This window comes from Lithobates pipiens, unplaced genomic scaffold, assembly GCF_037356315.1.
Source record: "Lithobates pipiens isolate NorthernLeopardFrog02 unplaced genomic scaffold, aLitPip1_a1.2 Scaffold_51, whole genome shotgun sequence".
NCBI classification, from domain to species: Eukaryota; Metazoa; Chordata; class Amphibia; order Anura; family Ranidae; genus Lithobates; species Lithobates pipiens.
Window position 1 is genome coordinate 20,894 of NW_027507874.1, and position 25,268 is coordinate 46,161.

The 25,268-nt window shown below is 45.5% G+C and overlaps 1 protein-coding gene across 2 annotated transcripts in view; it reads left to right on the forward strand.

The window, feature by feature from the left end:
- Nucleotides 1–7,229: 7,229 nt before the first annotated feature.
- Nucleotides 7,230–25,268, forward strand: part of LOC143957058 (uncharacterized) — a 28,348-nt gene continuing 10,309 nt past the window's right edge. Inside the window, exons 1-8 of one of the 2 annotated variants that reach the window (XM_077467195.1) lie at nucleotides 7,230–7,367; nucleotides 15,665–15,754; nucleotides 16,051–16,127; nucleotides 16,265–16,364; nucleotides 16,657–16,752; nucleotides 16,851–16,952; nucleotides 23,141–23,238; nucleotides 24,156–24,240. In XM_077467195.1, coding sequence (XP_077323321.1) covers nucleotides 15,721–15,754; nucleotides 16,051–16,127; nucleotides 16,265–16,364; nucleotides 16,657–16,752; nucleotides 16,851–16,952; nucleotides 23,141–23,238; nucleotides 24,156–24,240 — 592 coding nt within the window. In that variant the 5' untranslated portion in view covers nucleotides 7,230–7,367; nucleotides 15,665–15,720. Of the gene's footprint in view, nucleotides 7,368–15,615; nucleotides 15,755–16,050; nucleotides 16,128–16,264; nucleotides 16,365–16,656; nucleotides 16,753–16,850; nucleotides 16,953–23,140; nucleotides 23,239–24,155; nucleotides 24,241–25,268 lie in introns of both variants that reach the window. The other variant, XM_077467196.1, reaches the window with a different exon arrangement.

Below are 25,268 nucleotides of genomic sequence, written 5' to 3' on the forward strand. Positions count from 1 at the left end.
AAGGCTGGAAGCAGAGCAGTCAGACAAGCCGGGTCGGAGGTCAGGCGGTCAGCAGAGGTACCAAGGATCAAGCAGGTGGATGGTCGGACGAGCCGGGTCGGTAAACGGGCAGGCAGCAAGGCACCGAAGGAACAAGCAGAAGGAAGGTCAGGCAGGCCGAGGTCAGATGCAGGCGGATAGCAGGAGCAGTAGGTAAACAAGCCGGGTCAACAGGTCACAGAAGGCAGGTTCTCAGAATCAGGGTACTCGCACGCTGTAGATCAGACAGCAAGAACTGGATGTGACCAACCGAGTTAAATAGCCCGCCTGGCGCCAACGAGCGCACACACGCGCGCACGACCGCGCGCGCGCACACGCGCACGGCCGCGCACCCGCGGACGCGCGGCGGAAGGTCCGGACTGACCACTGCTGGCAGGATCCTCGTGACAACCACGATAGAGACTAAGCACTGACACCAGCACCGAGATAGAGAGCACTGACACCAGCACCGTGATAGAAAGAACTGACACCAGCACCGTGATAAATAATATGCTTTCTATATTTGAAAGAAAGTATATTATACGTGTACAACCCTATATACTGTACACCTATACCAGTCCTTACAAGGACCTTTGCGGACCTAGTAGCTAGTGATTTGCAGACTGTCCCTCAGTCCCTACACTGATAAAAGACAGCTGCAGAATCGGTCAGCACTCAGCTCAGCAGTCAAGTATAATAGGCTTTCTATATTTGAAAGAAAGTATATTATACGTGTACAACCCTATATGTACACCTATACCAGTCCTTAAAAGGACCTTTGTAGACCTAATAGTAATATCTAGTGATTAAACTGACTGTCCCTGCTCCACACAGCGTCCTGTCCCTACACTGACAAAAGACAGCTGTAGAATCGGTCAGCAGTGCACTCAGCAATCAGCAGCACAGCAGTCAGCAGCAGTGCACCAGAACCCTATATACTGTACACCTATACCAGTCCTTAAAAGGACTTTTGTGGACCTAATAGCTAGCGATTTGTGTCACTACAGTCTGTCCCTGCTCCACACAGCAACCTCTCCCTACACTGACAAAAGACAGAATGTAAAATGGCCGCCAGATCAGGTCTATTTATAAGGTAGGGGGTATGTCCAATTGTCCATGTGCTGAAATGTTTCAATTGGCTGTCCTGTACCCCATGATGGATGTGTCATCATGGGTCAAAGCTCTTTCACAATGTAAACGCATATGTCTGCCACGCGAACAGCGCCAGAATTCCGCCGGTTTGGCGAATTGCGCACACGCAAAATTTGCCGCGAACCGACCGCCGGCGAACCGCAAGGCCATACCTATTAGAGAACACCAGCAATAAAGGGTAGATATAGGTGTATACTGTGCTATGCTGTAGGCACACAACACCCACTAACTCCTGCAGATGCCTGTATTAGAGAACCCCAGCAATAAAGGGTAGATACAGGTGTATACTGTGCTAGAGGCACACAACACCCACTTTAACTCCTGCAGATGCCTGTATTAGAGAACACCAGCAATAAAGGGTAGATACAGGTGTATACTGTGCTGGAGGCACACAACACCCACTAACTCCTGCAGATGCCTGTATTAGAGAACACCAGCAATAAAGGGTAGATACAGGTGTATACTGTGCTGGAGGCAAACATCACCCACTTTAACTCCTGCAGATGCCTGATAAAAGAACACACTGTCCCTGCCTATCTTGCTCTTTTCCTGCACGCCGGAACACACTACAAAAGGCCGCCGCGCTGGCTGCCTTATATAGAGTGGGGCGTGTATTAAACCCCCTGAGCTATAATTGGCCACAGGCATCCTGCTTGTGGCCAATTATAGCTCTCTTCGCTGCCGGTGCTGTGATTGGCCAAGCATGCAGGGTCACAGTGCATGCTTGGCCAATCATGAGTCAGCAATGCACTGCGATGTTGCAGTGCATTGTGGGCCGTAAGCGCCACACGAATTTGGCGTGAACGGCCCATAACGTTCGGTATTCGCCGAACATGCGAACAGCCGGTGTTCGAGTCGAACATGCGTTCGACTCGAACACCAAGCTCATCCCTAGTGCTGGGTATAGGACTGCATAATACACAGAGTGCTGGGCACAGGACTGCATAATACACAAAAGTGTGTTAGTTATAGAGTGCAGGGTTCAGAGGTTTACAATGCACAGAGGACATTTCTGCTCCCACATCCATAGCTAACCTCTGCACCCTTCTCTCACAGATTATCTCTGCAGCCACATTTTAGCCCTTCCCCCACAACAGCTAAACTCTCCATCTTTCCATGCAGCTGCATTAGCTCTGACCCCTCCCCCGCTGCCCTCACCTGTGTACAAACAGGGACCCCCCCCCCCCCCTCTCAGCCCTTCACACAGTAAATTTTTGCCTCTGCCTCCCCTCCGCTGAACAGCAGCAGGAGCGGCTGTGAGATCGTCAAGCAGGGGGCATCGGGATTTAGGATGAGCTCTGGCGTGTTCGCACAGCCCACGTACAGGACCCGCCAAGAAGTCGGCACCGAGCTGCGATAATCACAGGACAATGAAGCATTGTCCTGATGTGCGGCTGCAGAGATCGGGAAATATCTCACTGCCTGTGATTAGCGCAGCGCAGTGTTGCCTTCCTGGCGGGCTCTGCATGTGGGCTGTGTGAACACGCCTGAGCTCATCCTTAGACCCCTTTCACACTGGGGCATTTTTCAGGCGTTTTCCAGGCGCTTTAGTGTTAAAAAAAAGCGCCTGTAAAGCGCGTGAAAGAAGCCACAACTGCAATCCCAATGTAAAAGCCTGAGTGCTTTCACACTGAGATTCCTTTCACACTGGGGCGTTTTTCAGGCACTTTCGCTTTAAAAAAAAAGCACCTGTAAACCACCTGAAAGAAGCCGCAACTGCAATCCCAATGTAAAAGCCTGAGTGCTTTCACACTGAGGCGCTGCGCTGGCAGGGCGTCAAAAAAAGTCCTGCAAGAAGCTTCTTTGCAGCGCTTTTGGAGCTCCTAAAGCGCCCATTCCCATTGAAATCAATGGGAAGCGCCTGCAAAACGCCTGAAAAGAGCTTTTGGCAGCAGAGCTTTGTGGGCGCTTTTAATCCTTTATTTGGCCACTAGCAGGGGTTAAAAGCGCCCCAATAGCGCTCGAAAAATGCTGGTAAAGCGCTGCTAGTTTAAGTGGTGCTTTACAAGCGTTTTTCAGGCGCTGAGATTGTGAAAGGGCTCTTAAAGCACTTGTATTTTCACATTGGGATTGCAGAGGAGGCTTCTTTCAAGCGCTTTACAGGCGCTTTTTTTAACACTAAAGCGCCTGAAAAATGCCCCAGTATGAAAGGGGTCTTAGTCAGCATTTGAGCCACCAGGCGGTTTCTCAGCTAACATGGGATGCCCTGTCTATGTTAATCCAGCCCTGAATCCGTGGACAAAACCGTGGACAGACTTGGTCCAGGGACTGTCCCCACAAACCGGGGATGTCTGGTCACCCTAATCTAGGTGGATCCTCAATACACTTCTCTCCTTTACAAGAAAGGAAAGTCTCCTCTTACCCGGTGATGTGAGGGCCGGCTGGTTCTCCATCATGATGTCCTTGTAGAGATCCCTGGGCAGAGGCTAAACTTAGACCCCTTTCACACTGGGGCGTTTTTCAGGCGTTTTTCAGGTGCTTTAGCGTTAAAAAAAGCATCTGTAAAGCGCTTGAAAGAAGTCTCATCTGCAGTCCCAATGTGAAAGCCCAAGTGCTTTAAAAGCCCTTTAAGAGCCAATGTCAGCACCTGAAAAACGCTCGTAAAGCGCTGCTTAAACTAGCAGCGCTTTACCATTGTTTTTCAAGCGTTATTGGGGTGCTTTTAACCCCTGCTAGTGGCCAAATAAAGGGTTAAAAGCGCCCACAAAACGCTGCTGCCAATAGCGCTTTTCAGGAGTTTTACAGGCACTTCCCATTGATTTCAAAGGGAAGGGGCTCTTTAGGAGTGTTGTATTCACCGCTCCAAAAGCCCTGCAAAGAAGCTGCTTGCAGGACTTTTTTTGACGCCCTGCCAGCACAGTGCCTCGGTGTGAAAGCACTCGGGCTTTTACATTGGGATTGCAGTTGCGGCTTCTTTCGGGCGCTTTACAGGTGCTTTTTTAAAGCTAAAGCGCCTAAAAAACGCTCCAGTGTGAAAGGGATCTCAGTGTGAAAGTACTCGGGCATTTACATTGGGATTACAGTTGCAGCTTCTTTCAAGCGCTTTACAGGCGCTTTTTTGACGCTAAAGCGCCTGAAAAACGCCCGAAAAACGCCCCAGTGTGAAAGGGGTCTAAGAGTTAACTTGGCTACTAGGGATGAGCTTCGTGTTCGACCGTTCGGCGAATTACGAACGTTTGGGCCGTTCGCGTCAAAATTCGAGTGGCGCGCGTGGACCACAATGCAGTGCGGTGGCGCAGTGCATTGCTGGCTCATGATTGGCCAAGCATGCACTGTGACCCCGCATGCTTAGCCAATCGTAGCGCCAGCAGCGAGGAGAGCCATGATTGGCCACAGGCATCCTGCCTGTGGCCAATCATAGCTCAGGCTGTGTAGTGCACGCCCCACACTATATAAGGCCGCCTTTGAGGCGGCCTCGTGTAGTGTGTTAGCATCTGAAGCAGTGGGTGTCAAACTAAAATAAATAAAGTAAAATGAAAAAAAAAAAAAAAAATATTTTTTAAAGCGCCCATGTCCCCATGTGCTCGCATGCAGAAGCGAACGCATGTGTAAGCCCCGCCCACATATGAAAACGGTGTTCAAACCACACATGTGAGGTATCGCCGAGAACGTTAGAGCGAGAGCAATAATTCTAGTCCTAGACCTCCTCTGCAACTCAAAACATGTAACCAGTAAAAAAAAAATTAAGCGTCGCCTATGGGGATTTTTTAAGTAGCGACGTTTGGCGCCATTCCACGGGCATGTGCAATTTTGAAGAGTGACATGTTTGATATCTATTTACTCAGCATAACTTCATCTTTCACTTTATGCAAACATTGGGCTAACTTTACTGTTTTTTTTGTTTGTTTTTTAAGCACAAAACTGTTTTTTCCCCCCAAAAAACGCGTTTGAAAAATTGCTGTGCAAATACCGTGTGAGATAAAAATTTGCAACGACCACCATTGTATTCTCCAGGGTCTTTTGGTATGCATATGCTGTGTGTGTGAAATAACCTGATAATATGACAATTTTGTGGAAAAAAAAAAAAAAAGGAAATAGGCCGTCAGTACTTCAGGTGTGATCAATTTTCAGATATTGGCACCATAGCTTGTGGACTCTATAACTTTCACAAAGACCAAATAATATCCACCAATTTGTACTTATTTTTACCAAAGATATGTAGTAGTATGAATTTTGGCCAAAATTTATGAAGAAAAAATTACTAATCTGCTAAATTTTATAACAGAAACGAAGAAAAATGCATTTTTTCGCAGAATTTTCAGTCTTTTTTCTTTTATAGCACAAAAAATAAAAAACTGAGAGGTGATTAAATACCTCTAATTGTGTGAAAAAAAGGACAAACATTTCCTATAGGTCCAGTGTTGCATGACTGAGTAATTGTCATTCAAAATGTGAGGGCACCGAAAGCTGAAAATTGGTCTGGTTATTAAGGGTGTTTAAGTGCCCAGTGGTCAAGTGGTTAATAATAGAGCTTGCAGTCAGTAGTGTTAGGAGATAGTGCGTGCTGTCTGCGTGCTCTGTACCCAGTACATACCGCTATAATATAGGGCAGGCCCCTACTTTCAAACATCCAACTTACAAACATCTCCTACTTGCAAACGGAAGGAGACAGCAGCAAGTGAGATAAAAAAAGATGGACGACAAAACAAATTATACAGGGGTGATAACCCTTCCCTATGTTTTCCAAAAAGCTTAAAAATAGTTTTTTTGACTGGAGCTACACTTTAAAAATGTACCGGTTGAAAATGACAAACAGATTCAACTTAACACAACAAACCTACACAGTCCCTGTCTTGTTTGCATCGCCTGTATACTGCTGTTCTGAGTATATAGGGCCTGGGGGCCACACGCATTTCCTTTTTTTAATATGGGTACGGGGTTCCCCTTAATATGCGTACAAGACCCAAATAGGCTGGTAATGGGCAGGGAGGGCTACCCATGCCATTTTTCTCAATGATTTTCAACCATATTGCAGGAACCAGATATAACATTAAAACCGCAAGCAGTTTTAAATGGTGTTATTTCCGTTTAATGTCATTTTGTGCAGGGACTGTTCTAAACACGGGAAACACGTGGCACTTCACAGGCATACTACAGACACCCCCCAGGCACCATATTTAAAGGAATATTTCACCTTTTTTTTTTCACTTTAATCGTCATTAAAATCAGTGCTCCCGCCAAAACGGCAGTTTTTAAAACTTTTTTTTGCAGTGACCCATGTCCCCTGAGGCAGGAGGCAGGTCCCCAAACCCTTTTTAGGACACTATCTTGCATATTAGCAGTTAAAATTAGCACTTTCCATTTCGAACGTTCGAGTCCCATAGACTTCAATGGGGTTCTAACGTTCGTTTCGAACGCGGGGGTCGTTTGCAAGTTCTGGTGCGAACCGAACCGGGGGGTGTTCGGCTCATCCCTATTGGCTACTAAGGTTTATACATCTCATTACCAATAACACTTCATGGGATACATGCAGGTATATCGTTAGCCCCTAATGAACAGCTGACCCAGCAGAGCTAACCATCTAATGTTTTACATACAGTGGACTAGCATGAAGATTTGTGAGGGTGACATGTTCTCCCCCATCCAGTCCACACAGAGTGCTGGGACCCCCTTCTTCCTTCCTTCTCTAATAATAAGAAGACATCATTACCCCCTCCTCACTAAGCCACAACACTCTTCAGCCTCACACACCAGATTTTCACACTACCAGACCTGCTCCATTTCTCATCTGGTCTACAACAAAATAGCTTCTGCCTTCAGGTCAGCACTCTCTTATCTCTTAATATAAACATACAACTTGCAACTAATAATTCATTTTATACAATTACAATATACTTATTTCAATTTTGAATTATTATTTTAACAATATTTGGACTACAAGAAAATGGCCGCTGCTGCGCTTGAATGAAAATAATATTCTGTTTTAGTTTGCCCTCTAGCGGTCGATGAAAGTACAACGATGTTCCTGAGTACGTTTCACCGTACAGAACACAGGCATCTGTCAGAGTAGAACAGCTGTTGTCTGGTTGCTGTGGTGACGCGCGCGCGCAGAATGAACCACCAGGCGGGGACAGTGAAGCTTAGCGGCCATTTTTTTGTAGCTAAATTGAAGAAATTAGGAAATAGGAGAATTTTCTTCTCTTCCCCGCAGCTGTTGAAGCTGGCAGGTTGGAGATTGTCCGAGCGGTGAGGAGGAGGTAATACTACTACTAATATTCTTATTACGAGAGAAGGGGGTGCCAGCACTCTGTGGAGTGAATGGGGGGGCATCATGTCAACTCAGCAAATCCTCATATTCCTCTGATGTGTAGAAATCAGATGGGGAGCTTTGCTGGGGTTGTAATCTCTGCAATACCACAATCTGTTCCTTTTAGAAGTATACCAAGTAACAAATACAATTGATCATTACTCTGTCAGTTGGGAGGTAAAAGTTCATTCAAAATATATGCTTTGTGGTGATTCAAAAATCGTTCTCTTGTGGCATGATTTGCATAAGTCAGGAAATTTTGGGTCGTACAGAGAGTATCTCTGGGATAGTATGTACTTTTCGAAGAGATTGTGTAACCATTGAGTTCACTGACTGCACGTCCTTCGCGCCTTCCTCATGTTCAACCATTTGTCACGCCCACCGCATGGTCAACCATTTGTCACACCTACTGTAATGCCAACTGGCCGTCACACCTACCGTATGGCCAACCGGCCGTCACGCCTACCGTATGGCCAACCGGCCGTCACGCCTACCGCATGGCCAAACCGGCCGTCGCGCCTACCGCATGGCCAAACCGGCCGTCGCGCCTACCGCATGGCCAAACCGGCCGTCGCGCCTACCGCATGGCCAAACCGGCCGTCGCGCCTACCGCATGGCCAAACCGGCCGTCGCGCCTACCGCATGGCCAAACCGGCCGTCGCGCCTACCGCATAGTCAACAACTTGTCACGCCTACTGTATGGCCAACCGGCCTGTCATGCCTGCTGTATGGCTGACTGGCCGTCGCGCCTACCGTATTACCCATCATCCGTCATGCCTACCTTATGGCCAACCCTTTGTCATGCCTACCTTATGGCCAACCCTTTGTCATGCCTAGCGTATGGCCAACCCTTTGCCATGCCTAGCGTATGGCCAACCCTTTGTCATGCCTAGCGTATGGCCAACCCTTTGTCATGCCTAGCGTATGGCCAACCCTTTGTCATGCCTAGCGTATGGCCAACCCTTTGTCATGCCTAGCGTATGGCCAACCCTTTGTCATGCCTAGCGTATGGCCAACCCTTTGTCATGCCTAGCGTATGGCCAACCCTTTGTCATGCCTAGCGTATGGCCAACCCTTTGTCATGCCTAGCGTATGGCCAACCCTTTGTCATGCCTAGCGTATGGCCAACCCTTTGTCATGCCTAGCGTATGGCCAACCCTTTGTCATGCCTAGCGTATGGCCAACCCTTTGTCATGCCTAGCGTATGGCCAACTCTTTGTCATGCCTAGCGTATGGCTAACCCTTTGTCATGCCTAGCGTATGGCTAACCCTTTGTCATGCCTAGCGTATGGCCAACCCTTTGTCATGCCTAGCGTATGGCTAACCCTTTGTCATGCCTAGCGTATGGCCAACCCTTTGTCATGCCTAGCGTATGGCCAACCCTTTGCCATGCCTAGCGTATGGCCAACCCTTTGCCATGCCTAGCGTATGGCCAACCCTTTGTCATGCCTAGCGTATGGCCAACCCTTTGTCATGCCTAGCGTATGGCCAACCCTTTGTCATGCCTAGCGTATGGCCAACCCTTTGTCATGCCTAGCGTATGGCCAACCCTTTGTCATGCCTAGCGTATGGCCAACTCTTTGTCATGCCTAGCGTATGGCTAACCCTTTGTCATGCCTAGCGTATGGCTAACCCTTTGTCATGCCTAGAGTATGGCCAACCCTTTGTCATGCCTAGCGTATGGCCAACCCTTTGCCATGCCTAGCGTATGGCCAACCCTTTGTCATGCCTAGCGTATGGCCAACCCTTTGTCATGCCTAGCGTATGGCCAACCCTTTGTCATGCCTAGCGTATGGCCAACCCTTTGTCATGCCTAGCGTATGGCCAACCCTTTGTCATGCCTAGCGTATGGCCAACCCTTTGTCATGCCTAGCGTATGGCCAACTCTTTGTCATGCCTAGCGTATGGCTAACCCTTTGTCATGCCTAGCGTATGGCTAACCCTTTGTCATGCCTAGCGTATGGCTAACCCTTTGTCATGCCTAGCGTATGGCCAACCCTTTGTCATGCCTAGCGTATGGCCAACCCTTTGTCATGCCTAGCGTATGGCCAACCCTTTGTCATGCCTAGCGTATGGCCAACCCTTTGTCATGCCTAGCGTATGGCCAACCCTTTGTCATGCCTAGCGTATGGCCAACCCTTTGTCATGCCTAGCGTATGGCCAACCCTTTGTCATGCCCCCCCCGTATGGCCAACCATTTGTCATGCCCCCCGTATGGCCAACCATTTGTCATGCCCCCCCGTATGGCCAACCCTTTGTCATGCCCCCCCGTATGGCCAACCATTTGTCATGCCCCCCGTATGGCCAACCATTTGTCATGCCCCCCGTATGGCCAACCATTTGTCATGCCCCCCCGTATGGCCAACCATTTGTCATGCCCCCCGTATGGCCAACCATTTGTCATGCCCCCCCGTATGGCCAACCATTTGTCATGCCCCCCCGTATGGCTAACCCTTTGTCATGCCTAGCGTATGGCTAACCCTTTGTCATGCCTAGCGTATGGCCAACCCTTTGTCATGCCTAGCGTATGGCCAACCCTTTGTCATGCCTAGCGTATGGCCAACCCTTTGTCATGCCTAGCGTATGGCCAACCCTTTGTCATGCCTAGCGTATGGCCAACCCTTTGTCATGCCTAGCGTATGGCCAACCCTTTGTCATGCCTAGCGTATGGCCAACCCTTTGTCATGCCTAGCGTATGGCCAACCCTTTGTCATGCCCCCCCCGTATGGCCAACCATTTGTCATGCCCCCCGTATGGCCAACCATTTGTCATGCCCCCCCGTATGGCCAACCATTTGTCATGCCCCCCCGTATGGCCAACCATTTGTCATGCCCCCCGTATGGCCAACCATTTGTCATGCCCCCCGAATGGCCAACCCTTTGTCGCGCCTACCGTATGGCTAACCCTTTGTCGCGCTTACCGTATGGCTAACCCTTTGTCATGCCTACCGTATGACCAACCCTTTGTCATGACCACCGTATGGCCAACCCTTTGTCATGCCCACCGTATGGCCAACCATTTGTCATGCCCACCGTATGGCCAACCATTTGTCATGCCTAGCGTATGGCCAACCCTTTGTCATGCCTAGCGTATGGCCAACCCTTTGTCATGCCTAGCGTATGGCCAACTCTTTGTCATGCCTAGCGTATGGCCAACCCTTTGTCATGCCTAGCGTATGGCCAACCCTTTGTCATGCCTAGCGTATGGCCAACCCTTTGTCATGCCTAGCGTATGGCCAACCCTTTGTCATGCCTAGCGTATGGGCAACCCTTTGTCATGCCTAGCGTATGGCCAACCCTTTGTCATGCCCCGCGTATGGCCAACCCTTTGTCATGCCCCCCGTATGGCCAACCATTTGTCATGCCCCCCGTATGGCCAACCAGTTGTCATGCCCCCCCCGTATGGCCAACCAGTTGTCATGCCCCCCGTATGGCCAACCAGTTGTCATGCCCCCCCCCCCCGTATGGCCAACCAGTTGTCATGCCCCCCCGTATGGCCAACCAGTTGTCATGCCCCCCCCGTATGGCCAACCATTTGTCATGCCCCCCCGTATGGCCAACCATTTGTCATGCCCCCCCCCGTATGGCCAACCATTTGTCATGCCCCTCCGTATGGCCAACCATTTGTCATGCCCCTCCGTATGGCCAACCATTTGTCATGCCCCTCCGTATGGCCAACCATTTGTCATGCCCCTCCGTATGGCCAACCATTTGTCATGCCCCTCCGTATGGCCAACCATTTGTCATGCCCCCCCCGTATGGCCAACCATTTGTCATGCCCCCCCCGTATGGCCAACCATTTGTCATGCCCCCCCCGTATGGCCAACCATTTGTCATGCCCCCCCCGTATGGCCAACCATTTGTCATGCCCCCCCCGTATGGCCAACCATTTGTCATGCCCCCCCCGTATGGCCAACCATTTGTCATGCCCCCCCCCCGTATGGCCAACCATTTGTCATGCCCCCCCGTATGGCCAACCATTTGTCATGCCCCCCCGTATGGCCAACCATTTGTCATGCCCCCCCGTATGGCCAACCATTTGTCATGCCCCCCGTATGGCCAACCATTTGTCATGCCCCCCGTATGGCCAACCATTTGTCATGCCCCCCGTATCGCCAACCGGCTGTCACACCTACTGTATAGTCAACAACTTGTCACGCCTACTGTATGGCCAACCGGCTGTCATGCCTGCTGTATGCCTTACTGTATGGCTGACTGGCCGTCGCGCCTACCGTATTACCCATCACCCGTCATGCCTACCTTATGGCCAACCCTTTGTCATGCCTAGTGTATGGCCAACCCTTGGTCATGCCTAGTGTATGGCCAACCCTTTGTCATGCCTAGCGTATGGCCAATCCTTTGTCATGCCTAGCGTATGTAGAGGAACAGAAAAACTCTGGATAGCCGCACTCCGGATCAGGTAAAATAAGTAATGCCTTTTTATTGTTTCCACTTAAAAAAAATCTTCACATCATACAGATCACAACAGCAAAGGGATAAGGAAAATAGAGCAACAAACTGACGCGTTTCACGCTGAAATTAGCGCTTATTCATAGCTAGTTATTGCTCTAAACAAAAAAACATATATATTAAATGAGTGTCATCATGTGATGATGTAATTAAGGCTTAAGTGACCATAACCACCAGTGATTCATTAACCTGGTGTCTCCACACGTGTGAACCCCACACCCAACTAATAATGAATGATAGAAAACAGGATGGGAAGAAAAAGTGAAAAAATAATAAATAAATGAAGATATGGCGGAAAAAGTGATGAGAAAAAAAAAAGGAAAAAGCTAAAAATAAAAAAAATAAAAAGGAAAAAAAAGGGGGAACTGAAAAGTACAACAAAAAAATGAAAAAGAGCTTAAGAAATGAAAAATGTGTGAGTGAAATGGTGTGTATGATGTCGTGTGCATGAAACAAAAACTATGAAGAGTTAAAAGATGTGAGTGAAATTGTGTGTGTGATGTCATGTAGATAAAAATTAAAATATGAGAGTGAGTGATAAAAATATATGCCGGAAACCGAATAGAAACTAAGTGTGCATAAAATAGGATGTGAGTGGATTGGGTGTGTGTGATGTCAAGTGAGTAAAACAAAAACAAAAAATAAGTGTGAAAACTGAATATAGGTGTGAATGTGGAATATGAATGTGTATCAAAAGATAAAAAAGGGGGAATAAATAGCGTATGCATCTAGAAATTGGAAAAAGCTCATCTATGGTTATATGAAGACCTAATGAGACTAAGTTTTGTATGAAAAATAGGAAAGTTTATTAGCCCTAGAATAAAGTTAAAGCGGGAGTCCGCCGGGAGTCCGCAGTTTTTTTTTTTTTTTTTTTTTATTTTTTTTTAAAAGCCAGCAGCTACAAATACTGCAGCTGCTGACTTTTAAAATAGTGACACTTACCTGTCCAGCGCGCCCGCGATGTCGGCACCCAAAGCCGATCTCTCGATCGTCTCTCGGGTATGGGAATCAGGAAGTGGAGCCTTTCGGCTTCATTTCCCGGTTCCCTACTGCGCATGCGCGAGTCGCGCTGCGCAATAAGGATGGTCTCCGCTGTCTCTGGGATCCATGTGTTTCCCAGCAGGACTTTCGGAAAGGGGCGTAGATTCTGCGGAAAGGGGCGTACCTTCTGCAGAATCTATGCCGGAAATGGGTGCAGATACCTGTACTGTACAGGTACCTGCACCCCCTCTCCCCTGAAAGGTGCCAATTGTGGCGCCAGAGGGGGGAGGATTCCAATGAGCGCAAGGTCCACTTTAGGGTGGACCTCCGCTTTAAACACCTCTCCTCCATATCAATTGTTTGGTATTATTTATATAAACTGTCAGAGGTTGACTTGCACATCCTGCACTAATAATAGAAATGCAGACATTACATCTTTTATCAATTGCAATACCAATTTCTTGGTCTACATTATCACCTGTATCTCCTTTCATGTCCAGTATGTAGGACGTACCACACGCAGACTCAAAGATCGATTATACGATCATCTTTATGATATCGAGAAAAACAAGTCCACCAATGTAGCTAAACATTGGAACACAGTACATCATAAAGATGTTTCAAGCCTTTTTATACAAGGCATTGAGAAAATAGTCACCCCCAAACGAGGGGGGGGGGGGGGGGGACAGGTTTCATATACTCTGTAGGTGCGAGGTATTCTGGATATTCTTTTAAGGAAACCAGAATTCCGTCAGCATTAAATTTTGAATGGGATGTTTCATATTACTACGATTGATCGCTATATGTTTTTTCTTTTTTCTTTAAATAGGGTGGAATCTATACATGAGGTACAGGATAGTTATAAATTTGTTGCCCCCCCCCCCCCTTCATGTAAGCTTTAATATGACACATTATACCAACCTAAACATCTCTACAGCCACTTTTGTGCTGTGTCGCTATGGATACCCATGTATGCACCCAGGTTGATATGTTCACATATTGGATGATAATTTTTCATTTGTATCTTTGTGTTGGGGCCGCTGTATGGGTGCATGTGCTGGCGCACCCTGAGATGGGATGTTTGTGCGTGTGTACGCACACGGCGATCGTCGATCGCGCTTTAATTGTGATGTTTATACCAAATATGCCCACATTCCTTTTCATCCTCTCATGCACTGCACCCTTACCGATACCTTGGTATGTCCCCAAAATCAATACATTTATTTTTACATTAAACGTTATTTATTCGCTTTCTTGGCTGTCATCATTGGGGATAGTACATGGGTGTCCATATAGACACATGCACACTCTTAGGTTGATTGAGATCTTTATTTACTTTTGTTTTTTTACAATCTCCTACATATAGATGGCTTTTTCTGAGACATTATAATTAAGATAGTGTGTGTTTTGGAGTTTATCAAGAAAGATTTGGCTGGTTCTTCTTTTCTCTCAAGTTCAACTTTGTGCCTTTTACGCTTCCAGACTTCTGTTGAAGCAATTATTTCATTGCCAGTAAGGATCCTGCAATTTCCTATTTCCTCCTTTTCTCTCCTTTTCCTCCTCGTCTTTTTTTCATTTTTTACTTTTTAGTTTTATTCTTATAAATTTGTCTTGTTCGGCTATTTCTTTTCTCTTCTTTTCATGGCATCTGTATGACGCAGTTGAGTAACACCCACACCTTTACAGATACAGACATAATGATCTGGGCCGCCTGTTTGTGTGTAGTGTCTTTGAACATATACATATAGGTAAACTTTTTCAGTTGGTTATGGGGTACTTATAATACTCATATGTCTGGGTGCCATCCAGGATATACAGCCGAAGAGTACTGCATCTGATCTAGATTTGTTCTTAATGAATAATGATTTTACCTATAATGTGTGCTTTCATAATGTACTATGGGTTTTTCATATGTCTAATAAGGTATCACACCCTTTATTAATTCATCTGTTTTTTAACATGCATCCATAATCATAATATGATGATAATTTTGTGTACTATTGATTATAGTTTAAAACCGATCATGATCGATCTGTGTGTGAGGGTTTCTAGCCATGGATTGGCGATTGGCTCTTGACTGGTTCAATTGAAGCGTCGGAGCCTCCAGACATGTGAACAACTCAGCACAATTGTGTTGCGTTTTTTATTCACACTATCCCTCTCCACTGCAAGTCAACCTCTGACAGTTTATAAAATAATACCAAACAATTGATATGGAGGAGAGGTGTTTAATTTCATTCTTGTCATGCCTAGCGTATGGTCATTCTTGTCATGCCTAGTGTATGGCCAACCCTTTGTCATGTCCACTGTATGGCCAAACCTTTGTCATGCCTACCGTATGGCCAAACCTTTGTCATGCCTACTGTATGGCCAACCGGCCGTTATGCCTACTGTATGGCCAACCGGCCGTTATGCCTACTGTATGGCCGACCGGCCGTCATCCCTACTGTATGGCCGTCATGCCTGTTGTATGGCCGACCGGCCGCCATGCCTGTTGTATGGCCGACCGGCCGCCATGCCTGTTGTATGGCCGACCGGCCGCCATGCCTGTTGTATGGCCGACCGGCCGCCATGCCTAGCGTATGGCCGACCCTTTGTCATGCCTAGCGTATGGCCAACTGGCAGCACTACAGAAGGTTTTTTTTTTTTTTTTTACCTTAATGCATTAAGGTGAAAAACCATGAGGATTTACAACCCCTTTTTAATGTTGTTTGTTTTTTTTAATAGTTTTGATCTTTTTGTTTGCAGCTTTATCTAATTGTATTCTAAAGCAACATATTTCTGTGTACATGCTCAGGCATATAAACAAGTTTGCAATAATTCGAAGGACGCAAGGATCTCTACAAGGACATCATGATGGAGCACCGGCCGCCCCTCACTTCACCGGGTAAGAGCAGACTTTAATTTCTTGTAAATGAGAGAACAGTATTAAAGATCCACCTAGATCAGGGGTCTCAAACTAGCGGCCCTCCAGTTGTTGCAAAACTACAAGTCCCACGAGCCATTGCAAGCCTGACAGTTACAAGCATGACTCCCACAGGCAGAGGCATGATGGGACTTGTAGTTTTGCAACAGCTGGAGGGCCACCAGTTTGAGACCCCTGACCTAGATATACACATCCTCAGATATAAAGAATAAAGACATAGAAACAATGTATTCAGTCAGTGTGTATGTTTCCTACAGATGGATCCAGTAATGGGAACCGACCAGAGAGATGTCCCCACCCTCTGTATTCCCGGTTCTCCACACAGGAGGATCAGGTAAGCAAAACTAAGGATCGTAGAGACACATTTTTGGCCAGATTTAGGGCAGATAGACTAGTAAAGCTTTACTTTGTTGATATTGTAAATTGATCTATTGATAAAAGGAGTTATTATGTATTGTCTATCTTACTTAGGTTGAGGGTCTGATTGTTGTTAAAATTGAAGATGAAGAACCATATGTGAAGGTCAATGAGTTGCATATGGAGGAGGAAACCCCTCCAGAAATCAGCACAGGTGAGAAATAAACTCTTAATCTAGAGAAGAGTCCCAGATTCTCCTTGTTCAGTCACTACAACAATCTCTTCTCCTCCCCCCTCCTCTGTCAGTAGACAGTAATGGGAAGACAGTATGTGCCCAGTGGGGGAGTCAGGAGCCATCAGCCTCTATTAGACTCCGGATCTCCTCCTCACATCATGTCATTGTGTGTTACCAGCCAAGAGACGTGACCAGTCTCCCCCCACACACACTCTCTGGGGTCTCTCATATATCTCAGTACAGGGGGCTTCACTCTCATCTTTATTCACAGACCCCAGAGAGACTCAGAGAGACGTCAAAGCTGAGGAGGAGGACGAAGGATGTGTGAGGATTAAAGTGGAGGAAGTTCCTGTAGAGATCAGCACAGGTGAGGAATTAACACTAAATCCAAAAGAGTCTCATATTCTCATTTTTTAATTACTACTCAGTTGCACAGAATTCTTTAGAGATCATCTTTATTCACAGACCCCGGAAAGACCAGAGGGATTCAGAGAAATATCAAAGTTGAGAAGAAAGACGGACATGTGAAGATTAAAGAGGAGGAAAATCCTATGGAGATTACAGCAGGTGAGTAATAAAGATGCAACAGATGTAAGTGCAGTCTCCCATAGTAACTACATGCTATTTGTTTTGTCAGACTAGTCAGGTTTCTGTAAAAGAGCCCTTTGGAGTTCTCTGTCCGGTGAGAGCAGACCAGAGCCAGTGATCTCCATGAAACTGATTTGACCTTGGCAATATGGAAGCTCAGTAGTGGTTGAGCCAGAATCTCATTTATACAGTATACCCACTTGCCGCCAAATCACGTACATGTTCATGATTGACTCCAACTGATTATAATGTGGTTATGATCAGCGATGCTGTACAAAGTAAAAACAATGCTAGTGGCTAATTAACTGCTGGATTACTTTTACAGACGCTGGAAGGCCCCCCAATCTCGCCGCCATCCTGTGCCTCTCCAGGCTCTCCCATCCCAGCGGGGAGCCTGGGATCTGATTCGGTGGTTGTACTGGCTTACAATAGAGGTGTTTGGAGATTGGATCATCTCTGATAACCTCTATAGTCTAGGTCTAGAATGAGCATTTTCCTCACTTCTGTTAGGGCAGATGTAAACACTTTATTTTTTTTTCTCATGCTTTCAAGGGTAGAGGAGAGATCTGGGGTCTTGTAGACTCCAGAAGTCTCCATAAAGAGGACCTGTCATACTTTATTTCTATTGCAAGGGATGTTTACATTTCTTGTAATAGGTCTAAAAGTGATAAAAAAAGAAAAAACTTAGGTCACTTGTGCATATGTAAACAGTGTTCCCACCACACATGTGAGGTATCGCTGCAAACTTTATAGCAAGAGCAATAATTCTAGCACTAGACCTCTGTACCTCTAAAATGGTGACCTGTAAAAATGTTTAAAGCGTCATTTATGGAGATTTTTAAGTACTATAGTTTGTCACCAATCCACGAGCATGCGCAATTCTAAAGCATGACATGTTGGGTATCTATTTGCTCAGCAGAGGTGAATGCATATGTAGGTCGTGCACGCCTCAGTAAACGGTGTTCGCACCATGCATGTGAAGTGTTGCCTTGAATGTTATAGCGAGAGCAATCATTTTAGGACCAGACCTCCTGTGAAACTCTAAACTGGTAACCTGTAAAGGCTTACAAAGCGTCACTTATGGAGACTTTTAAGTACCATCATTTGGCGCCGTTCCACAAGAGTGATATTTTAAGTATCTATTTACTTTTATTTTTTGCATATACGTGTAAAAATGTACATTTTTGGCAATAAAATTGATTAAGCCTGCAGAACATTATAAATTTTCTGAAAGCAAAGGCCCTGTAGAATAAAAAGGTGATAGTTGCAAATTTGTGTTTCACATGATATTTGCACAACTGTTTATTAAACGCAAATTTTCAGGGAAAAAATATAAAAATACATTTTAGTGCAAAACCACACCATATAATACCAAGTTTTGGTAAAAAATATAAAAGAGAAGGTTGCATTGAATAAATAGATACCAAACATTCTGTGTCTTAAAATTGCGTGCGCCCACAATATAGCCAAAAACTATGGTGCCCAAAAATCCCTATAGGTGACGCTTTGAGCCTAGGTTCAGACTAGTGCGATGCAGGAACAAACGCAATTCCAGGGCCCTTCCGCGACGCTTCTCTCCCGCAGGCAGTTCACACTGCCCTCTGCGAACCACTGCTGGTGTCAATACAATGTTAATGACACCCAAGAACGGTTCACGGATCGCAGTGCAAACTCTGGATTTGCACAGGAATCAGATCGAATGGGTAGTGCGGGGAAAAACTATTCCCTGCACCTTTTTCTGTGTGAATCCAATGTGAGTTCAGCCATACAACTAAATGATTCTGAACTCGCATTGTTTAGACACCGCATGTGATCGGCACCTGTGGTGCGGATGCGAATCACATTTGATGTCTGAGATTGCACTAGTCTGAACCTAGGCTAATCAGTTTAGAGTTAACTAGTAGCTTTTGAGATAGAATTATTCTCACTCTGATGTTTGGGGCGAAATTTCACACACTGCGGTTTACATGAATGTGCACACCCTGGCCTTGCGTGTGTGCAGGGCTACGAGGGTTTTCAGCAATTTTTCTTTTTTATTATAAGACATTTTATTATAATTTTTTTTTTTTAAACTGTCTTATTTTATTTTTATATTTATTTTTACTTGATTGCTATAACAAGGGGTTAAAGTGGTTGTACAACCAATTTTACCTACAGGTAAGCCTAGATTAAGACTTACCTGTAGGTGCTGGAAATATCTCCTAAACCTCGACGGTTTAGGGGATATTTACAAAAGAGACGTGTGCACCGATGTCTATGGCACATGCGCCGTAGACAATGGTGCTGGTGCACTTTAGAAACTGCGATCATGCCGTTTCTAAAGGAGGCCATGCCGTGACTGCCGGCTCCCACGTCCATACGCGGGAGTGACGTCATCGCAGCTTCGGCCAATCACAGCACCGGAGCCGCGATACCCGGAAGTAACTCTGGGACAACATGTCGCCAGCCGGTGCTGTGTCGGGCACCTCAGCGGGGGCTTCGATTCTAGGTGAGTATTACATAATGAGCTAGTGTGCTATGCATACTAGCTCATTATGCCTTTTGTCTTGCAGGTGTTATTTTTATTTTTTACCAAAGTGGGTTTACAACCACTTTAATGAACCCCTGTGTGATAGCATTAGGTAGGTGACAGGTACTCTTTATGAGACATTAGGGGTCTAATAGGCCCCTGCCCCTCACACCATCCAACCAAGCACCAATTGACTTGGTTAGAAGTGTCCCCTGACTGTGCTGGCCAGCAAAGGGTGCATCTGTAACCGGAAGTGACCTCCCTTCCGGTTTCACTGTTTGTATGTGAGATTGACGCATGGATTTCCTCTGTCCCACTGCAATCTCTTCCCTTGACCGGCAGCGCCGGCTATGCCCAAAGAGCTGAACTGGTTATATTGTGTTTGTGTGCATTAAAAATCGTAAAAGTGTATTTTTTTTTCCAAATAAATTGCGTTTGGAAAACTACTGCGAAAATACTGTGTGACATAAAAAATTGTAACGTCCACCATTTTATTCTCTAGGACCTTTGCTATATATATATATATATATATATATATATATATATATATATATATATATATATATATATATATAAATATGTATGTATGTGTTTGGGGGTTTAAAGTAACTTTCTTGCAAAAATTTTTTTTTTAAAAAGTGTCAGAATAGGCCTGGTCTTCAAGTGGATATTATACATCTTTAGAATTTTTGAGGCATGTCATCCCACATTACTGCTGAAGGCATCCCTCAGATTTCGTTCTGATTGGACAGTAAGGATGAGCTCAGGCGTGTTCACAAGCCCCACGTGCAGAGCCCGCCAGGAAGTCGGCACTGCGCTAATCTCAGGCAGCGAGACATTTCCCGATCTCTGCAGCCGTGCATTGGGACAATGTCTCACTGCCTGTGATTAATGCTGTGCAGTGCCGACCTCCTGGCAGGCTCTGCACGTGGGCTGTGTGAACACGCCAGAGCTCATCCTTATTGGACAGTATTCTCTTGCTTTCTGCATTGGGTCTTCTCTATTGATTTGTAGTTACGATTGGTGCTCAATCCTTATAACAGTCTTATAGATGTGACCATGCATAGGTTGGGGTGCTGCTCTAGACATGCGTCTTAAGGCCCCATTCACACGTCAGCATTTTGTAGCTTGAAGCTCGCAGCTCCAAAACACTGGAAAAAAAATCAATTATTCTCTCTGGAGATGGTTTACATCCTCGCTACAATTTGCCTGAAGCCAAATGCCTGAAGCTCAAAGTTCTGGAGCTTTTCTTGTATCTTAGATTGGCCTTCCTTGTGCAGTAGCCCCCCTAATACTTACCTGAGCCCCATCTTGATCCAGAGATGTTGCAGGGGAGACTTGACTGCCTGGGACTCTCCCTTCTTATTGGTTGAGGCAGCAGCAAAGCACCATTGGCTCCCTTTGCTGTCAAAGTCAGTGAGCCAATGAGGAGAGAGAGTGTCTGAATATCCAACGTTTTCTGTGGCTGGGCTCGGGTGCCCCCATAGCAAGCTGCTTGCTGTGGGGACACGCAACAGAAGAGAGGGACCAGGAGTACTGCAGAGGGACCCAAGAAGTGAAGGATCTAGGCTGCTCTGTGCAAATCCATTGCACAGAGCAGGTAAGTATAACATGTTTGTTTTTTAACCACTTAAGCCCCGGGCCATTTTGCTGGCTTAAGACCAGACCACTTTTTGCGATTCGTCACTGCGTCGCTTTAACTGTCAATTGCGCGGTCGTGTGACGTGGCTCCCAAACAAAATTCACGTCCTTTTTTCCCCCTGCAGTTTTTATTTTTTTGCGCTATAAACAAAAATAGAGCGACAATTTTGAAAAAAAAACACACATTATTTTTTTACTTTTTCATCTAATAAATATCCCCCAAAAATATATAAAATTTTTTTTTTTTTTTTTTTTTTTTATTGTGACTGCGACATTATGGCGGACACATCGGACATTTTTGACACATTTTTGGGACCATTGTCATTTATGCAGCAATCAGTGCTATACAAATGAAGTGATTCCTGTGTAAATGACACTGGCAGTGAAGGGGTTAACCAGTGGATGACAGTGTAGGGGTTAAGTGTTCCTAGGGGCGTGTTAATAACTGTTGGGGGCTGGGCTTTCTATTAGTGAACACTGATCTCTGCTCCAATCACATGGAGCAGAAATCAGCGTCACTTGTTGCTAGGCAGAACTGGGAGATGCTGTTTACAACGGCATCTCCTAGTTCAGCCACCCCGTCAGACGATCGCGGGTATGCCCGCGGGATTGAGTCCGCGGGACCCGCAACCGGACTCGCTGGGGTCCCAACCGACACGCGGCAAATTTAAAGGGATGTGCAGGTACGCCCATTTGCCTGCCCGTGGCATTCTGCCGAACTCCACGCCAAATTAAAAAATAAAAACTGCGTGGGTTCCTCCTCCGGGAAGTGGTTAACAACAACAAAAAAAGACTTTAGTATCACTTAAAAAAAAAAAAAAAAAAAAAAAATATATATAAATATTATTATTATTTATAATCTCTAAAAATCATCATAAATAAAATTAATTCATAATATTTAATAATGTTTAATATTTACCCCCTAACGTTAAAAAAATAGAGCTGGGGTGTTAAGGTTAGGGGTTAATTCGGTATGCATGTATGTATGTGCAGTATGTGCTTATTTATTATTACATACTATTCATTTATTATTTATGATTATTTTCATTTTATTTTACATTTATTATTAGTAGAAGTAGCAATATTATTAACACCCTAACCATAAAAAAATACATACAACAATAAATAAAATATTAACCCCCAAACGCAAACTCTAACTCCTTACCCTAACAGCCCCTTAAAAAAAATTAAATAAGAATAATACAAAAAAATAAAGGCTGGTGGAAAAGCTAAAAAAAAGCTGAAAAACCTAGCAAAAAACTAGCAACAAATTATGCAACAGATGATGATTTTTCTCTATTGGCTAATAAAAAATGCCAAAGCTCAAAAACTGTGTATAAAAATGCACATATACAGACCAAAATCATGCACGAAATCACTTCATAAAACACTATCAGATGTGAAAGCAACCTTAGGGCTGGGTTCACACTAGTCCGAATTGGATGTGGGTTTTCCCTCATCCAATTTGCGTGACTGGAGATTGTGACCGGCCCTCAATGGAGTCGCTTTACACATCTCCGGGATGACCGTTGAGCGCACTGCAGAAGTGCATCTTTGGCTTTGTTTCAGGTCTGAATTCAGCCAAGAATTTGGATCTAAATCGGTGAACTGGGACATACCGTACCCCTGCTGCGAACCGCGCCGCACAGAGTGTGAACCCAGCCTGAAGGTCCACTGACTCCTACTATCGTGCAGGAGGAACAAAGAACTCATCCTGATTCTATGCAACTGGAAAACATCCAACTGCCGCATATCAGCTGAGCCGAATTGTAAATTACTAACCGGCTTCAGCCGTGCTCTATCCAGGCTATGTCCACTGACGCGTTCCACCCCTTCCATGACTAAGCCCTGGTGGTGGGGCAAAGCGCGTTTGTATGTGGCCTGGATGGAGCCGGGCTGAAACTGTTTACTATTTCACGCTCGGGCTGAGCTGGTGTGTGGCGGTTGGGTGATTTTTTTATTAGGAGTCCTATAGATGTAATTAATTTTATTGAGACGATGTGTCTATTTCTTACAGGTGTCTATAGCAACGGAAATACACAAGAGAGATGCCATGGCCCCCTTTATTCTTGGGATTCCCAACAGGAACATCACAGGATCCCTAAAGATAATCAGGTAGATAGAAAAATCAATGAAATAAAACACTGAGGGAAATGAGGATTCTTGGAGACCAGAGACGCTATTGTTATATACTGTAAAGCGGGCTTGTAACCCAACCAAAAAAAAAAACTTTCTAGAAATACGCAGCAAACTGAGCATGTGCAGAGTGCCTCCTAGGGCTCTGCACTATCAGCAGATGGATTGGGGACAGTAAAAGAATGGAAGGATCGGAGGAGACGGAATAAAACTTTTTACATAAAGCAGAGGATTAACCCCTTAGGTTGCACAGCGAGTATAACGAGCACGCTCTCCTGCATATACAAACTGATTTTACTGGTGTGGGATTAGTAACACTTTAATGTTTATGCAGTAATGCTGAGTCCGGTTCTCCAACCAGTTGTGTTGAGATCTGTACATGTGCCACATATTATTGTGATTGAGAAATGTGTGTTGGTTTGTGTTGGTTTGTATCAACGTAATGGCAAAAGCAATAAATAAAATAAAATCTGTTTAAAAAACAAAATTGTTACTGTGAGGATTTTATTTTTAAATCAATATAATAATAATAATAATTTATTTTGATATAGATAGAGACCCCTTTCTGATGCATGGGGGGAAAAAAAACGAATTTCCCTCTATGAACTCACTTATATAGTCAGGAAAAAGCCTCAGCTTTTAGATATATTATCTGAGGACCATGGGTTGCATCTAATATAAAAATAATAAAGAAAGCCGTATGTGTTTGATAAAATTTTATATACAGTGTGTATTGCTCTGGTGTTGTTTGTAATGACAAAATTGTGGACGACTAGATAGGCCTATAGCAGCAGCGGAAACATTACTCTGGTCTGCAAGGGGTGTGCATGTGTTGCAATGACTAATATAATTTTTAAACTTTATTCTAATTATTTATATCATTTTATGTTATTTAGAGGGGAAGTTTGGTCAAAGTCGAAGTCAAAGAGGAACTAGAAGAAACATTTGTGAGCTGTAAAGAGCTTCCAGAGATCGGTGCAGGTGAGTAATAAACACCCAATCCACAATGTAATAAAAAGAAATGTATTGTGATCGTTGCTTTGAAATTTTCTTACAAGGAAGATTCTAACCAGCAATGTAAGAAGATAGAATAGGGAAGGACTTATAAAGCTCTATTTTCTTCAACCTTGATTTTTGTAGCACTTCTATTCACGCTGTAAACCCTCAAGGTTTTTCACGTTAATACATTCTATGCATTAAGGTGAAAAACCTTCTGCACTAGTCCCCCAGACCCCCCCCCCCCCTTTTTACTTACTTGAACCCAATCGTTCCAATGACTAGGATGAGCACAGCAGCTCCAGACGCTGTCTCGGGTCCTCATTGGATAGATTGATAGCAGCGGGAGCCATTGGCTCCCGCTTCTGTCAATCAAATCCAGTGACAAGGGAGCTGGGGGTGGGTCCTGCTGTCTGTGTCAATGGACGCAGCAGTAGGACTCAGAATGCAGGTCTCCGAGGGGGCAGTCAATGCGAGGAGGAGACAGGAGCGCCGCTTAGGGACCCCATAAGAGGAGGATCAGGGCCACTCTGTGCAAAACCCTTGCACAGTGGAGGTAAGTATAACATGTTTGTTAACCACTTAACAACCGCCCTATAGCCGAATGACGGCTACAGGGCGGTTTCTTAACTCTTGGAGGCCGTCGTATGACGTCCTCCCAGAATTCCGCTCTCGCGTGCCCCCTGGGGCGCGCACTCGAGAGCATCCGTGACCTCCGGGTCCACAGGACCCGGCGCATCACGAATCACGGTAAACGGCCGCTCATAGCGGCCGTTTACCACGTGATCGCTCCGTCAGATGACGGAGTGATCACTTGTAAACAAACCGGCGTCATGTTATGACGCCGGTTCCTCCCTCCCCCTCTCTGTGCCGATCGGAACAGCGGAGGGGGAAGAGATCGGTGTCAGCAGCGATGTGGGCTGCATCTGCAGTGCCCACATCGCTGCTCACCGAAAAGTAACCCCCTCAATACCCTGCCATTACTCTGCATTACTGTGCAATACTCTGCATTA